The sequence below is a fragment of the Solanum tuberosum genome, unplaced genomic scaffold, assembly GCF_000226075.1.
Source record: "Solanum tuberosum cultivar DM 1-3 516 R44 unplaced genomic scaffold, SolTub_3.0 scf00020, whole genome shotgun sequence".
Lineage (NCBI taxonomy): Eukaryota > Viridiplantae > Streptophyta > Magnoliopsida > Solanales > Solanaceae > Solanum > Solanum tuberosum.
This window is the reverse complement of record NW_006238946.1, coordinates 82,291-100,610: the sequence shown is the minus strand read 5'-3', so window position 1 is coordinate 100,610 and position 18,320 is coordinate 82,291. Positions and strand designations below refer to the sequence as shown.

The following is an 18,320-nucleotide window of genomic DNA, read 5'->3' as shown; positions in this document are numbered from 1 at the left end:
TTAAGTTTTGCGGGGTGGCTTCAAGAAAACACTAAAATCAGCAAGTGAAAAGGCATTGGGTTGTGACTATTCGATAGATTGAGTTTGATATTTGAAAGAAAGTGTTTTGGATTTTGGTAGACTTTTCCCCCAAGAAAATTAGACCAAACACCAAGAAGAAATAAATTCCTACATGTCTACAAAATCCAAATGGCAACGTAACATTGGAAAACTGATTTGTCAATTTTGTGAATTGTGACAAGTCGTAATAGGCGGCTCTAGAAACTAGAGGATGTGCAGATTAGAAATTGGCAACTCCATGGGTCAAGTCTTCCATACAGAAGTCTTGATTTACCAGTGATTCACTTCAATTGATTATGCATCTGAACTAACAGCTCTAAAATTTAAGAATTTGCTTTCATTAAAACAATAGTATAACTCTGGAAAGAAGTTTAGCAATCAAATTCCTTCTAAAATATCTAACTTTTAAACATAAATTACGAAGTAATGGGAAGCACAATACTATTTCTCTTACGTAACTCATCTTTTCAACACGGTTCAGTATAATATTCCTGAACCTAAGTCATTTCAACCGTTCAACGACTATTATCTGATGATTCTGATCATTCAGATACTATGTGTTAATCTCTACATACGCTTCAAAGTTTACTACAATCAGCGCATCTGCTTGGAAATTATCTAGAACTGAGCATCTTTTTTACCCACCAAGTTTAGTTTACAACAAAGCAAGAATTATTAAAATAGCTGAAACCTTGAGCTCTGGACTCTGGTTGTTCATTTCACAGGGAGCTAATTGCTCGTCTAAATCATGTTTCTTAATGAATGGGTCATCAAGAGTAATATGAAGGGTGTGTCCCATCTTTCACAGAAGAAGATCGGTCAGCTTATGTGACGAAGATCAAAGAACTGTATTACTACAATCAGAGAGCACTTTTGTGCAAGAGGTATTCCTTTAACTTAAACCGATGTTTGGTGCTTGCAGAAGTAGAAGGAAGTTCACATAGACAAAGGTAACTGTCTTACTTTCTTTCTTGCATGAGCCTGTCGTAACATTCTCAGACGCACTGGAAAGGTAATGGCAAGGCTTATAATGAGAAAGGAACTCCAGTAATGTTGTAAATAAAGGGCCACATATGATGATAATATAAGCACACCAAATAACAAGGCGCAGAACACAGCAACTGCAACATCAGCCCTACATAAAAATTGAGACAATTACAAATTTGTAACACTATTAACAAATGCACAGGTCTCCCAAAACTATTTAGAAGGTTTTATAAACTTGTGGAATGAAGGTTGCATCATGCAAATATTATTCTAATGACAAGGCAAAACTGAAGGTGCAAAGCATAGGGTAATTTAGTTTTGAGTGTGCGAGTAGATCCAGATCTTGTGCATCCAAGTTCGTAAATATACTAGAAAAGAAATTTTCAAGTTACACATAACAGATGATGGGTTAATATACTACTACTAGCACTGCATCCATTTACAAGTGCAATTGCCTGACATACCATTAACAAAGGAGTGAAGGAATTTCCAACAACCAGGAGAAGTTCGAAACATTAGACAATATTAGGATACAGAATAAGGAATTAAAACAAGAAAATAATCAGGTATAGAAAGTGAAGGATTAAGTTGATAGTGAAGAGCATCTACTTTGCCATTTGTCCCAATTTTATGACAACCACTCCCTTTCACAACGTCCTAAAATGTCTGAGCCATTACACTAAAAATATTATGCTATACAACTTTCAAAAAGTTAAATTTTATCTCTCTAAAATAACTTCTTAAACTCTTTTAGTAGTTACTTCCACCACATCTAATATAAAACAAATTGTAAACAAACATTTTAATTTTGTACCAAGTCAAACATTACTACGTAATATAATATATGGAGGGAGTAATAAAAAGTTGTTTATAATATTTTATCAACATCTGATATTGTGATTCTAAAAATAATTAGTCTACTTTTATTGTCGTCTCATCGGTGTTCACTTTCCGCAATTATAACACTAATTTTACAGAATGAACCTGTAATATCTTTCAGTACATCTTCTCCTTTTACAACTTACTCCTTGAGAACACATGAATTAAGATATAAATTGTGATGGATGGAGCAACTAAATGTACCTTTTTACTTCCACCACTGTTAATATACAATACTGATAGAATCATAAATCTTCCAGCAAAATTTTGTATCTGAAATAGTAATTCATCAAACAATTTCTCTTTAATTTTTTTTATTATATACTACAACTTTGTTTCTGTGGGATCCATTTAACACTATTCAATACATTTCCTTTTTCTATTTTCTCCTTAAAAATACATTAATCAAATTACAGTCCACGATGTTTCCTTGACAGATGTTAAGCAGCTAGTATTTTCTCTGATAAGCGACCAAGTCAAACGGTACTCCAGATTTTGAATGGAGAGAGCAGATGAAAGCAAGTCAAACTGAGAATAAGAGTAACTTACAAAATGCAATACTTATGCTCTAATACGCTAGATATGAGCCTTCAATGCTACATATCCATTCTTGTCACTCGGGAAAGAGGATTATGGTATTTGATGCACAAAGAGAATAAGTAAAAGATCAGACAGGGAAACCATCTGATATTGGAGAATTAAAGCGACATGCGAGATTGCAGCAGATAGCAACCTAAATGATCTCGGAGAGGGACATTCTAGGAGATGAGGAGAGTAATTTTCATGCTAGGAGACCAACAACGAAGAAGACAAGTCATCATACTGAAACAGAACCAACAAAGGCCAACAAGGCAAATGAGTCAATCTTTTATGACAGAGATTACGTGTAAAAATAGTAAATGAAATGAAAGAGTTGATGAACCAGGACGGTTCAGATTAGAATGTCAAAGTAATAAGAATCTAGGGAATTTTTAGGTGTTTCACTTTCATGGGGATCAGTCAAGGAATTTCCAGGCATTCTATGGGAGTCAGACTAAGCAAATAATGATGCAATTTGAGAAGGGCCAGTAAAAAGATAGCAACTAAGTATATGAAAATCATCTATAAAGAGAGAATGACGGAGAAAAATCATCTATGATAGCTGGAATGTAATGTCAGGTAACAAAGGAAAGGAGCTAACAGGGGTTTGTCTATTGGGGGAAGAGATAATATCCAGATGAAGTTTTGTTTACCTTTTGTTCGTGGGTATATATATAGATTGGATTTTGTTGTTTTCCATTTGTTTGTGTGTTTAGATCAGATTTTGCCTGAAGTTGAATGGTAGTTGGTTGAGTATCTAGGTAACATGTGTACTGGAGATATTGATGCATCTGTGGCGTTCTCTAAATTATTCACATGCAAAAACAAAAAAGCAATTTCCAGCATACTTCTTGTTAAAATAATCGTGGTGTCCGAGCCTGCTTGCTTGTGCCTTAATTATTCCATTGGGCACCTGCTATCTCCCACCAGCATAGGTACCAGATAATTCTGCCTCAAAGGCTTAGGCAAATGGGAAGAAACCACCGAGTCTTTTTATCTCCGCTAAGATTTGAACCTGAGACCTCATGGTTCTCCTCTCACTTCATCGACCACTAGGCAACACCTTGGGTTTCTAGCATAATGTTGGTGAGTTATCCATAAACAGTATTCAGTTATTTGAAAAAATGTGTATTACTCTGTACCATATTCCATTATACTGTTCAAGATACAACACATGATCCGTTGCAACATTTAACGAGGGATTTGTGTCCTGATTTGACAATTTTTAAAAAAACTTAGGAGTTTGATATTCTAAAATTACCAAATATACACTCAAAATTATCGATGAGTGATGTTATAGCCTTACAGCTTCCCTCCAACCCCATCACAAAAAATAAATAAAGAACTAGACATGGAAAGGAGAAAATATAAAGTATTTGTCATGGTAGCTTAATTACATTAAATAACCAACATGAACATGATGCTATAGTGATGTACTTATAGGAAATCTAGAGTTCTAGACAATCAGAAGATGAAGGTGCAGTGATTGATATTCACAAACGAAAAAAAGAGAGGTGATATTTCAACCCTACTCAATTGGGAGAAAAAAAAGAGGTAAGATTAACCGAGGCTGTTCAAACAGGCATAGGCCAACTAAACGGCATTCCCGTAGCAATTAACCGAGGCTATTCAAACAAGCATAGGCCAATTAAACGGCATTCCCGTAGCAATTAACCGAGGCGATTCAAACAAGCATAGGCCAATTAAACGGCATTCCCGTAGCAATTAACCGAGGCTATTCAAACAAGCATAGGCCAATTAAACGGCATTCCCGTAGCAATTAACCGAGGCTATTCAAACAAGCATAGGCCAATTAAACGGCATTCCCGTAGCAATTAACCGAGGCGATTCAAACAAGCATAGGCCAATTAAACGGCATTCCCGTAGCAATTAACCGAGGCTATTCAAACAAGCATAGGCCAATTAAACGGCATTCCCGTAGCAATTAACCGAGGCTATTCAAACAAGCATAGGCCAATTAAACGGCATTCCCGTAGCAATTAACCGAGGCTATTCAAACAAGCATAGGCCAATTAAACGGCATTCCCGTAGCAATTGGGGTCTAGCATGGATATATGTGAGAAAAAATGAAGCTTCAAAACAGTGGTACTTAATGGATATTTGAGAAATATGTAGAAAGAAATTGAATGAGTTTCTATTGGTTCGGGAGCCGTAGCTTAGTAAATTTGCAAAAATAACTATGGCAATAAAACACTAAAGAGAGAGATGGGGTTTTGATGGGTCAAAGCTTTAAATGAAAAAGGAGTTTCAACTTGGCTGATGTTGACAGAGGAGGAAAGTGCTGAAGAATTGAGATACTGAAAAGGCTAGGATGAAAGATGGAAGGGGATTGGATAAAACATTAAGAGACTCGTTAAGAACAACTCCCTCTGAGTAGGTTCAACTTAAAGGATCCTGGCAAGGTAAGAAAGGAGAGCAGTGACCAGAACTAGCAGGGAAAATATTATTCGCGGGGATGATCTACATCAATGAGAAGATGGGTGGAGCATTCTTCAGTATAAGAGTATCTCTTTGCCTGTTCAAACAGCATTGAGATGGATGGAAGAGATGTAACCAAATGGGGAAAGGATGAAAGAAAGCTGTGTGAAAGGAAACTGGCAATCATTTACAAGTTCAAATAATAAAATTAGAATAAGTGCGACCATTCCTATTGATGCCCAACAAACTAACAGGTTTCACATTTTGGGCCAAAAACCAACATCCCTTTACCATATACCAAGCAGAATTATATGGACCAGAAAACAACAAGGATTAGATTATAAGATAGATTTATTCCATGAACTTCAGGTGATAAACCCACTTAAATTGAACTGACAAAAGAGTTCGATGAATTCAGAAGCTTGAGTACCAGATCATGCAAAAACCATTTCCTCTATATGGGGAGAAATCATATTGGTGGAACTCATCATGTGGAGAGATCCATAAAAGAGAATAAGTCAGTAAACTACATTCAAGCTTTATGGTTGAAAAAGGGATCTGAGCAGCAGATGCTACTTGGTAATCAGGAAGATAGTTGGAAGAGCAGAAGTAGCACATTTTTAAGGAAGGTGATCAGAATTTGGGTGACCACATCAGAAGAGAATGTCGCCACAATAAACTTAGTAAAGACCCAAGACTCCTCCTCCACCATAAAATAAATGCAAGATAAAAGAAAGACAAAACAAGACTTTTTAATAACTACAACAGATGGAGAAATATCTGGAGAGAATTGGCCCCCAGGGCTTTGATCTAGTGGTTAGTGTAATGCTCGTGTAAGTTAGACACATGTCACAGGTTCGAACCTTGCCACAAATAAAAACTTGATATTTAAGTGGAGAATGATAAAAGAACAAACCCATTATTCACTGTGTTTCAAATTATGTATCATTGGTATGAGGGTTTTCTTGATTATCAAAAAAATCGATCAGATTCTTATTTTGTAGAATGCCTTAGCAATTTGTACCCAAGGTGGCTTTCCGTCTAGCCAAAATCATTTCAGATCATATTTTTTTTGGAATTAGTGAGTCCATGTCCACTGCCTTTGCAATTCAAAGCTGGTTGGCTTTGCGCCTCAGCAGACGCCTTTAGATTCATCATTTGTATAAATTAAACTATGACATTCTAGTTGAACTACTAGAATATCTATAACTGAAGTAGTTTACCAAATTACATCGGAAATATTCATAAATTTAAAATAATGCACCCAAAGGTGTAGCTTAGTTGTCAACTTAGTAAGTAAAAATCATGGTTAAAATAACAAAAATAGCTCAGTGATTTCTCCTCATCGGACTAAGAACATGGCCAAAATTATCCCCACTGCTGGTGGCAGGTAATGCGAACAATTAAGTAGTATATCACAAAATCAATTCTTTTGTACAAATAGCTCAGGTATACACAAATAAATTGAATTAAAAAAATAAAAATAAAAGTCTAAACAGAAACTTCTGCTAAATTTGTTAAACTTGATATTACTATGTGCAGGGATAAATACATTCACAGAGAGAAATATGGAGACGTACCAGTTGGAGAGATGAAGCTTTGGGGAAAAGAAAGTAAGATGAGGGCACTTGTGTTGAGATCGGATCTGATAATCTCTGAGCTGCTCAACCAGTTTAGACCTTGTTATCATGTTCCCCAAACGATCGGAAAACCTGATTCTCCGATCTCAATCGAATTTTTGCCTTCAATTCCAATTGCAAATTCAGAAGCAACGAACTACACCTAGTTAATGGTGGATTCGTAATTGAAGAGACGATCCTCCGAATTAACTGCTACACTGTTCCAACGGAAAAGGAAGACGAAGAAGAAAATGCTAAACTGAGAGGGATAGAGTTTTTGGCTAAATTCATCCCTCAAGTATAAGCCAAACTCAGAGTACATCCTCATGATATAATTGTGACCAAAAAACATCCTTCTAGTATCCCAAAACTTGCATAAGCATCCTTCTGTTAACTACTGTTAAAAACTAACAGAAAGAAAAACATGTGCCAAGCACATGACTTCCCCAAATCCCCATACATTGTACTATTGATTTCCTCCCAAATCCTGCCCGATCAGCTTCCAAAAACAAAATTTCATCTTCTTCTGAACTTAAGCAACTAGACAAGTTCTTTTTCAACAGAAGAACTGAAGCTGGGGTTATTTTCTATCTCCTCTTTCCTTGCCTCACAAACAAGGTAAACAAAATAGTCATTGAAGAAGTTTTGGTTTTACCATTACTGTAGTATATTTTTTATTTCTCAAACTAAACATCGTTTTCATTCTCAATAACATCAGATTTTGTAGGTTGAAAAACAAGAAACAATACGAAGAATGTTGGCTCGAAGATTAACTGACAGATCTGTCACACCCAACTATGGTATTGTTGATATTCAAAACCTTTAAGCATTTGTTAATATCATATATAACAGATTTTTCAGTAACTTATACATGTTATGATATTAGTTTTATTGAACTTGTAGTTCATTCTTGGATTTATATATTTCATATTTTTTATATATAAGAACAAGTTCTATATTTGTGTAGATCCTATTTCTGAGGCATCCCTTTTCACAATTAAAGTACATCATGGCGGATCATTTGTGCGTGGTCCGACAAGAGGCTACATAGGTGGGAAAGTTGTATTTTTTGACTATGTAAACAGAACAATGATAAGCTTATCAGATTTTAAAAATATGGCCGAACAATGTGGTTATGACAAGGAGTCTGTGGTGTTCTGGCACAAGTATGGTTTAACCCTTTATAAGGTTCGGTTAGTTGGTAGCAACATTGAAGTAGCTAAATTTGCTACTTGCATTCCAAAGGATAGAGTGATTGAGATATATTTTGAACATTTGAATTTCTATCATGATGATCATCAACATTGCGAGAAGACGGGAATGGATTCTTTGCCAACAAGTGATACAGAAGCAAATAGTGATGATTCTCATGATGATGATTTTGAAGATTTTGATTATTCATTAGAGGAAGATGATATATTATTTTCTAAATATATTGATCCTTCTGCTGAATCTTTTGGGATCAATATAAATCAGAGACATGAGAAAAATGATGTAAATCAAGATTATGTAAATGAAAAGATGCAGAATGTGGAAGGTGATTCAGATTGTGTAGATTCTGATGATACAGGGAGTTTAAATAGTGATTGCAATTCTGAAAATGAAGATTCTAACTTTCCGAAGCACAATCCAAAAACGGATGCCCTTAATCCCAAATTGGAGTTGGGACTGATATTCGGTAACAAGAAAGAATTCAAAGAAGCTGTGATTGCAAATCAAGCCAAAATAGGAAAGTCAATTGAGTGGATCAAAGATGACAGAAGAAGAGCAAGGGCCAAATGTAGGAAAAATGGATGTAACTGGAGGATATTGGGTTCATCGATGCAAAGGGACACATCTTTTCAAATAAAGACGTTTGTCCCCAACCATACTTGTTTTGGGTGGAATTATAACAACAAAAATATCACTTCCAGTTGGATTGCAAGGAGGTATGTTGATAGAGTTAGATCAAATAAGAATTGGAAAACATCAGAATTTAGAGATACATTGAGTAGGGAATTACGGCTACATGTAAGTATGCATCAAGCAAGAAGGGCAAAGGAAAAAGCTATTGCAATGATCGATGGAGATATAAACGTTCAGTTTAGTATATTATGGAATTATTGCAATGAAATTGTTCGAACCAATCTTGGGACTTCCGTTTTCCTGAAAGTAACTCCAAATGAGATACCTAACAAGTTGATGAGATTTCAAAGGTTTTATATTTGTTTTGCAGCATGTAAAGTAGGATTCAAGGCTGGTTGTAGGAAGATTGTTGGGGTCGATGGGTGTTGGCTGAAGGCCACCATGTATGGGGCACAGTTATTATCAGCGGTTACTTTGGATGGAAATAACAACATCTTTCCAATAGCTTATGCAATAGTTGAGAAGGAAAATAAGGAAACATGGTGTTGGTTTTTAACATATTTAATGAACGACCTTGAAATTGAAGAGCAATACCTGTGGACTTTTATGTCAGATAAGCAAAAGGGACTTCTTGAAGCTTTTGAATTAGTGTTGCCTGATGTTTCTCATAGATTTTGTGTGCGACACTTGCATAACAATTTCAAGAAAGCTGGGTTCTGTGGAATGGCATTAAAAAATGCTCTTTGGAAGGCAGCTTTAGCAACAACTGTTGACAGGTTTGATGCTTCTATGGCTGATTTGTTTGAGTTAGATAGAGATGCTTATGCATGGCTTTCTACGAAATTGCCTAGTGAATGGTCAAGATCACATTTCTCGTCTCTTCCTAAATGTGACATTCTTTTGAACAACTAATGTGAGGTTTTTAATAAGTTTATTCTTGATGCAAGAGATAAATCAATTGTTAAACTTCTGGAGACCATTAGGCACTTACTCATGACAAGAATTAATTCTAATAGGGAGAAAGCTGAAAAATGGAACTTGAATGATATTTGTCCTACTATTAAGAAGAAGTTGACTAAAATTATGGAGGATGCTGCCACTTATATTCCTAAAAAGTCGAATATGTGGAACTATGAAGTGATTGGACCTGTTGAAGGTGATACTTGGGCTGTTGATTTATATAACAGGACATGTAGTTGTAGGCAATGGGAACTTTCGGGTATCCCTTGTAAGCATGCTATATCATCTATTTGGTTGAAAAATGATGAAGTTTTAAACTATGTCGATGATTGTTACAAGGTCGAGACATATCAAAAAATTTATGAAGTTCCAATATTGCCTATGAATGGTCCTGATTTATGGCCGAAGTCACAGAATCCTCCACTATTACCACCTTTATACTTGAAAAAGACAAAGAAAGGGAAGAAACAAAAACTAAGAAAGAAAGAAGATGATGAATCGGGAGCTAGCAGGATGAAGTTAAAAAGGAAACAAAAATCAGTTCATTGTAAGAAATGTGGTAGGCCTGGCCATAATAGTAGAACTTGCACTCCTTCATCTGATGCCGTTGAAATTCATCCATCGGACCATCCTTGTAGTTTGGACTCCATCATGATCGAGAGAGCATCAAGTTATCATAATGTGGAAAAGCTACCTGTAAGAGTGTTCAAATATTCTCATCTAAATTTCAATTATTTAAGTTTTTTAATATAGTATATAAATGCAAATATGTAATATTTTCATTTCTTATTTCAGGTTAGAAAAGGCAAATCTCAAGTCGGCCATCAAAGTTACATTTTCCAGACATCTCAAAATGGCAGGAACGATTGAAGAAATTACTTCTTTTTTATTTATTGAGTTATTTTTGTTCTTGTATATCAAACTGATGATATGCTACTGGTTTTTGCTGTTCATTTACTTATTCTGTTAATTTAATGGTACTAGACTCTGTTTCTACTTATTTTTATTGGTTTTTCTATTGTTTTGCTGGTCTTTTCATGTTGCTTTTCTTATTTTTTGGCAAACAATTTGTTGTTTACTATTGGTTTACCAATTTTTCTGTTGTATTGCTGTTTGTTTTTGTTGTTTTATGCTAGTTTGGTGTTGTTTTGCTGATTTTCTTGTTGTTTATATACTGGTTTATCAATTTTTTTGTTGTTTTCTAATGTGTTGCTGTGTTTGGCTAATTTGGTATTGTTTTGCTGATTTTTATGCTATTTTTGTACTGATTTACCAGTTTTCATAATCCTTTTTCCTTGTTTTTAATTAGCTGCCTTGATGTATTCTTGAGTGTGCTTTTTGTGCAAGTTTTGATCCTATTTTTCAGGTGAAATATTAGCCTTTTTTGCTGGTTTGAAGTGTTAAAATGCTCAAGGTGGAAAAAAGAAGAAAAAACAAATGCTTTTAGGCAACTCAGAGTACTTTCATTGCGCTTGGCAAACACACAAGATACGTTTAATACGAAAAACTCAAAGCGAGACTGATCCAACATAAAACGACTACTTTTACTACAACTCCAAATTCTCGTCTTCTCTCTTTTCAAAGTGAGGCCAATCCTTCCTCTTATCGGCTTACTTCTTTTTCAGACGCGATGCATTTCTATGAGCGTTGTTTATCATTTCTCAACTAGGCACATTAGGCTTGTCTCGCTTCCTCTTTGCTCGCATAGGAGAATGGATATGTATGAGTTATATAAGCAGTCAATTTAAACCCTCAGTTAGGGACGCATTTTCTGAAGGTTAAACTGAAAGTGGGACAGAGCAAATTATTTTTCTGTACAAACATATGAAAGAAGAGTCTGCACGTGAGCTATTGTTTATAAAAAGATGAAGCAATCAATTTACAGTATATGGAGACTTTGGGAGGAAAGTCACGTGCTTAGCATATGTTTTTCTTTCTGTTAGTTTTTAACAGTTAGTTAACAGAAAGGATGTTTATGCAAATTTTGAGATAGTAGAAGGATGTTTTTTGTTCACAATTATACCACAAGGATGTACCCTAAGTTTGAGTTATACTTGAGGGATGGTTTTAGCCAAAAACTCGAGAGGGATACGTATGAGCCCAATGAGATGTTTATTCATATTACAAAATTGGTCCATAAAATATACTTAGAAATTTGGGTAGATCGAGATAGCATGTTTTAAATTAAAATTGTTAAATAGTATAATACAAAGAATACAAGGCAAGAAGAAACCTGATCGCTGACAAGTGACGGCGAGGAGCGGCAGCCGGCAGTGGTTTAAACTGGAAAAAAACCGAGGTAATGTTGTAGGGTTTGGGAATTGGGACTACTTATATTTTTCTTAAATACCAAACTCTCTGTTTTATGTTTTATGTTTTATGTTTTATGTTTTATGATAATATTAATGTTGCTAAATGTAACTAATGAAACTCCTGGAATTGGCTCGTTTTTTATGTTGGTGGATTTAAACTTATATATGTCTGTTTCCTGATCCATGGTGAATAAGTTGATACTTCCTCCATTTTAAAATAATTAAATTTTTAAAATTAGTTAAATTGTTGGGTGTTTCACATCCACTAAGAAAAGAAGATTATGACATAAATTAGATATTATTTTCCATTTTTATTTTTATTAATTATTACCTTTATCTCTAATTACTTGTTCACTTTTTCTTTTTTTAATTGTCCCTAATTACTTGTTTATTTTAATAAATCAAGAAAGGACAAAAAAAATTACTTATTCTTTTTTTGGCAATTAAAACTAACATTTTATTACCAAATAGCAGATCTGTACATAGTAAAGTTGTGATTGTATGACATTCACACAGCTGCAAACCAAACAACTAGACATCAAAAATCCATGTGTTATGGTAATCTATAGCTAATTATCGGTAGAAATTAAGGCTATTTAGTCTTCTCGCAAGTTTCTTCTTGAGTGATCCTTTGAAGAATATGTCCAGCATAATTCTCCTAGCCACCATTTTAGGTTCACTGTGATTTCTCTCTATCTACACTTGATATAGTGTTGCAGGCTTGCAGCAAATGTCATCATGAATATGATTGTTGTTTGTCCATTTTCATTGGCATTAGTGCAAGCCCAGTTAAGTTCATCTTTTCAATCCATGGTCACTCTATTAATGCACTGCTATTGATGTAGCCTATACCAGATTTCACTAGAGTAGTCACACCTGAAAGAAAGGTGTTCACTGGTCTTATTCTCATTGTTGCACAACTCACATTGTTGTTCATCAACTACACCCCATTGTAGCAACCTGTGTTTTGTAAGTAGTTTTCTAAGGGCAGTCAATCTAAGGATAAAAAATCATTTTGGGGAACCTGGATTGTTGAAAATAATTTTACTCTACTATACTTAATGAAACGTAACTCACCCCTCAGCAAGACATACATCACCCTAATGGTATAAGTACGCATGTTTGACAGATCACTTGCTTGCAAACCAATATCCTGCAGGTATAGCTTCATCTTCAAAATCTTTTGGACAACCCACGATGCTTATGTTGGGTATTGGATTCCCATATTGGCCTTCATTTTATATAGTAACAATGCACCTATCTAACCCATTAAGTATTTTTTTCTAGAGCACAGGTTTTAGAGCAATTTGCTAATGGCTACTCTGTTCCACACTGTAATATCAAAAATGTTTAGGACACCAGCAGGTCTTGGTAAGCACACTTTATCCCAGGCTAGCAAAGCATTCTTTGTTACTTTTGTACCTTATATCCATAAGAACCTCTTACAAGTTGCTTTATAAGTTTGATCACCTTGGCGGGTAGCACAAAAATTTGTGACAGATAAATATGGATAGAGAATAATATTTTGATTTAATTAGCTACTATCTGCCTACATAAGATAGGAACTTTGTTGTTCAACATGTTATTCTTCCTAGCATCTTGTCAATCAAGAGTTGACATTGAGTGATTGATAGTTGTTTAGTACTTAGAGGCACACTGAAGTATCTAAAAGGCATCTCACTCTAGTAAAGACAAGAATATTCAAGATAACTGTTTGATTTATGTCATTCACACCTCCAAAATATACAACGCTTTGGTCTTTGTTTGCAATCAGACATGAAACATGAGAAAATTATTGAAAACAATCAAACAACAGTTGTACAGACCTTATGTCACCCTTGCAAAATAATAATAAGTCGTTCGCAAAACCTAATTAAATAAGTTTTATCTTTAAGCACCTGGAGAGAAATTTAAAGTCCGGACGGGTGATTAAGCTCTTCAATAATCATGAGAAGTACTCCATTACTAAAACAAAGAGAAAGGGGGACATAGAGACCCCTTGTCTCAATCCTCTTCTAGCATCAAAAGGTCAGCCATTGATACAGACTGAGTAAGAGACAGTTTGAAGGTACTTCATTATCTAGTGTATGATTTTGTAGGAAAATTCAGATGTGTCATTACTTGCTTGACAAAGATCCATTCTAGTGAATCATAGGTTTTTGCATATCTACTTTAAGCATACATCTATGAGAGATCCCCTTTTTTCTACTTATTATACCCCTCAATTAATTACTTTGAAAAAGGTAAAATTTCTTGAAAATCTTAAGTTTTTAATTTATCCACTTCATAATTAATAGGGGTAAAATGATAAACTCATTATGTCAATCATTGTTTTCTTAATAGGTGTGTCAATTCAAAAGTGAATAAGTAATTAAGGACAAAAGGATTATTGTTTAATTAATCTTTAGAATAATTTAAAACAATTAAAGATTATGAACTCATCAAATAGAAAATTCAAATGAAGAATAAAAATGGAAAAATATTCTAAAGATTGAAAAATTAAATTAATTTGAAATATGAAAAATGTGTCTTAACATTCAATTATTTTACACTAGAGGGAATATATATTAGTACTGAAATTGATTATGAGAAGAATGTTGTTGTTTGTTATGTTTTGGGGGGTCACCCACCATTTGCAGTGTTAAATGAGTATATACGAAGGCTTTGGGGTATGTGAAGTTATGCTCATAACTATTTAATCAATTTTTTCATTTATATGAAAATTTTATTTAATGTCAAAATTTTAAAAAATTAAAAAATATCACCAGCCAATTGCAATGGGTGCAACTATTCCTAGATCGCCCTTCTTGGGATCAACTAAACAAGGCCAAAAGTCAATTACTATCTCGAAATTTCTTTTCTTCTATGACTTGAGAGCCCGAATGCTGATGTTTCCTAGATCATTTTTTTCATAAATTTGATTAATTACTAGAACATAAATATTTACATTCTAGATTGGTTTAATTTTTGGGTAAAATGACTATTGCATGAACAAAAAAAAGGAAGTAGCTTTACCAATCCACCCATAGTAAACTTGATTGGGTGGGTCATTAAAATGATTTAAATAGATAAGCATATTTTTATTTATTTAAAATTTGATTTTAAGTAAAAAAATTATATAAGTAATTTTAATTTAAAAAATAATAAAATAGATTGAGTGGTTTTGTAAGTAAAATTTGCATAGTTAGTTAGGTGATTTTTTGTTAAAATTCAAAGTTAAGTGACTTTCTAAGAGAAAAGTTTATATTTGAGTGATTTTTGAGTTAAAATTCAAAGTTGAATGACTTTATGAGAGAAAAATCTATAGTTGAGTGACTTTGAAATTAAAAATCAAATTAAATGAGCGACCATATGAGATATTATCTCAATTTACACTATATCAAGAGCATGTATTAAAAACGAATCAGGGGAAAAAAAAGAAAATCATTATGTGTGAGATATGATCTATTATATCTAGCAGATTAGAAATTGATAACACTTCAAACAATTGAATGTAAAGTCAAATAGGTTTTAAATGGTAAAAGATCTCTTAATTTTTTAAATTAGATAAGTAAAAGTGGACATTTATTTTCAATATGATGGACAAGTGAAAATGAACAAAGAAAATAACAAATTAGGATGCACAACTAAATTATCTTCCGAAAGTAGAATAGAATACAGAGGTCTAATCTATATAAAAATGTTGCAAGTTTACTCTAGCGAGAGCAAAATCTTCAAAGGATTGCCCACCTTCAGAATACTATGCATTTTGGAAGGGCACTCACTTACCTTATTAAATAGAAGAATCAAGCAGTAAACTAAAGATTTTTTGTGATTTTTGCGATGAATGATATATAAAAATGAAGATTTCTTATGAATAAAAGATAAAAATAAATTACTATATTTTATCTAAAAGACATAAAATTTAAAATAAATTTATAAAGAGTTACAAGTTTATGTTGATTCACAACCTCAAATAATACATTTTATTTTATTTTTTGATTGATTTGTTGACTATCATTTTCATTTTCCGTTTTCTTTTGACTTGATCCTTTGACCATGGTTGGGGAGGATGGAGGAAGATTGGAGTTGGTGAGAAGATGGTTTTTGATTGCTCCGAGCGAGAGACATTATTTCCAGTGGGATGTTTAGGAGTAGCAATAGTGAGATCGGATGCAATATAGAATTAGGGGAGATAGGAGTAGTAGTGATACCATGTCCATAGGTATTGAATGTATAAGCTGATAGATAGAGTGGTGACGTAACAACTCCTGCATGCAAAGGATCTGAAACAACTTCTGAGGAAGATGTGAAATGATGTCAAGAGTATGATTTGTTACGGCTGTAAAACCACAATTAAAGAAAATGTTTTCAAGTTCAAATGGGATGAAGATGTTTCATGCGATTTGGTAAGGTTTCAATCTCATTTCTCCGATCAAATATTATTAAGACGAGCAAAAGTAAGAATTTAACAAAACATAACCACACAAATAGTCATTTTGCACAATTCACAATTTCAAGCTCATTGGCATCTAAGATTCCTAGTTCTTCCTCAAGGTTCCAAACATATTCTCTATAATTACTAAAGAAAAATAATCAAATAACTTCCGACTTGTTCCGACCATTTCTCCAAGAATAACCACTTACAAAACTTCCCAGTTGTTCCATCCCCTCTCTCCATGTAATCAAAATTCATATCTAAATACGAATACAAGAAAAATACATGCGTTTAAGCGTTCCATAGCAATCTTTAACAAAATATGTTGTTGTCATTACCATTCTCCAATCAAACATCGTGAAATCTTATCTTTGTCCTTCAGACACTTTGCAGTATTTGTTAATGTAAAGTTTAAGAAAGTTTACAATATTTTTCTTTTTTCTTATTCTAATTTCTACTATATTCCTTTTCTACTATATTAGAAAAATAATTTAGTTAGACGTGGTATCGACATGTATGCTTCACGAAACAAATTCATATTAGAAGATATATTGGTATTTTATGGAAAGCTTCTTCTTTGTTCCTATAGCATTGAGAGCATAGGTGTTTGACACTGGTTATGCCACTTTGTATGGTCTTAAACTAATATATAAATATATAATATATCAAAATATTTTTTAATCTTGTGGTGTTAAACATATCAGGTGAAAATTAAATTTTAAAATTGATAAAAAAGAAGAAACATTATTTTATATTTCAAAACGAACTAAAAGAAAGATATAATATTATTATTTTTTGTTAAAAGAAAACTTATTATAATTTTATTATTACTTAAAAAGAAAAATAGATACCCTCTAATTTGGGGACCTAAACATATATCTCATTTTTAAAGGCCTAAGTTTGGAATATTTTTCCTTTTTTCTTTCTTTATTCTAGTTTCTACTATCTTCTAATATAATATATCATCTTCTTCTACTATATTAAAAGAGTTAGTTAAATATGGTATCAACATGCCTGCTTCACAGAAGCAAATTCATATTAGAAGATGTATTGGTATTTTATGGAAAGCTTCTTGTTAGTTTCTATAGCCTTGAGAGCATAGGTGTTTGACACTGGTTATGCCACTTTGTTCCTATCTTGCCTTCCTATATGCTATAAAAAAAATAGCGATTATGTTTTAATTTTGTGTATTGCTTTATTTCGTTTTCTCTAAATGGTTATTCACCTTCATTTTTTGCTTCAATGTTCAATGGTCTTCTCCGTTGGCGTTGGATAGTAAGGTTAACTATTTTTACTTTTAATTTTATGTTTCTTCTTAATTAGGGATAAGTGATAGTTACATTCTCCAATAATTTGCTTCTTAGTCGAGAAAGAACCAAGATCAAGTAGTGCATCATATGGAATAAATAATAATTAGAATTAATATTTACATTTCTTATGTGAATATTTTACAAATAATATTTATTTTTTATTTTACATGGTTATTAATAAATTCTTAATAGATTGATCAACTTTACTATTTTGCTTTATGTTCTTATTAATTATCTTCTTAAAAAATAAATTTTACACTGGAAGTCCGAGGACCTTTAGTACTGTACTCTACCCCCGAACCAGCAGCCTTCGCGCCAAGCAAGACCGCCCTTGTCCCTTTCGGCATGCCCCAATGAGAAGGTACTCTTTCCCTTTCCTTGATGTTACACAGGATGCGCAATGGGGGGTAGTACGAGTACGTGGTAGGGCCCGCTTCAGAAAGTAGGTTTCCAAGCCCGCAGATTATCTTCAGAAAAAACATTTACTTTCAAATCAATGTTAATTGAACTTTACGAATAATCTAAATTTATATTTTATCGATTGCGATTAGACAAATTAGAACCATTTTTTCTAACTATATAGATAAGAATGAGACATCCTTATAATGGTGAACAAAATTATTTCAATTTCTTATTGTTATATATAGGCATTTTTTTTTATCCTTCATCGTAAATTCATGTGCAAATTTTGAATTCAAATCTTGCACTTAAGGGACTTGAGGGCTTGAAAATCTCCTACTTCTCTAGCTAAGAATGCTTATTTATTTACTCCCTCTTTGTCTATTGACATTTTTTTTTAAAGTTACTCCCCCACAAAAAAAATAAAATTATCTGATAAATATTAAACCATACTATCAATATTTTACTCTTTACTTATTTGACAAAAGGTTTACAATGTACTGATTTATTTGAA

At 33.3% G+C, this 18,320-nt stretch overlaps 3 protein-coding genes across 4 annotated transcripts; 2 read left to right on the top strand and 1 right to left on the bottom strand.

Moving 5' to 3' along the window:
* Positions 1-427: 427 nt before the first annotated feature.
* LOC102603443 (uncharacterized) lies at positions 428-6,843 on the bottom strand. Its single transcript, XM_006340545.2, has 2 exons — positions 6,525-6,843; positions 428-1,195 (listed from the first exon to the last, which is right to left on the bottom strand). The coding sequence occupies exons 1-2, from the start codon at positions 6,632-6,634 to the stop codon at positions 997-999; spliced, it is 309 nt and encodes a 102-aa protein (XP_006340607.1). The 5' UTR covers positions 6,635-6,843; the 3' UTR covers positions 428-996.
* A 125-nt stretch (positions 6,844-6,968) lies between these two features.
* Positions 6,969-9,325, top strand: LOC102596050 (uncharacterized). Of its 2 annotated transcripts, XM_015304363.1 has the most exons (3): positions 6,969-7,181; positions 7,282-7,363; positions 7,531-9,325. In XM_015304363.1, exons 2-3 carry the CDS (start codon positions 7,318-7,320, stop codon positions 9,318-9,320), a joined length of 1,836 nt encoding a protein of 611 aa, XP_015159849.1. In that variant the 5' UTR covers positions 6,969-7,181; positions 7,282-7,317; the 3' UTR covers positions 9,321-9,325. The 2 variants fall into 2 exon arrangements, with proteins under 2 accessions (XP_015159849.1, XP_015159853.1); XM_015304367.1 differs by having other exon boundaries at positions 6,969-7,363.
* Positions 9,326-9,380: 55 nt separating this feature from the next.
* Positions 9,381-10,368, top strand: LOC102603112 (uncharacterized). Its single transcript, XM_006340544.2, has 2 exons — positions 9,381-10,064; positions 10,164-10,368. The coding sequence occupies exons 1-2, from the start codon at positions 9,402-9,404 to the stop codon at positions 10,236-10,238; spliced, it is 738 nt and encodes a 245-aa protein (XP_006340606.2). The 5' UTR covers positions 9,381-9,401; the 3' UTR covers positions 10,239-10,368.
* Positions 10,369-18,320: the final 7,952 nt, after the last annotated feature.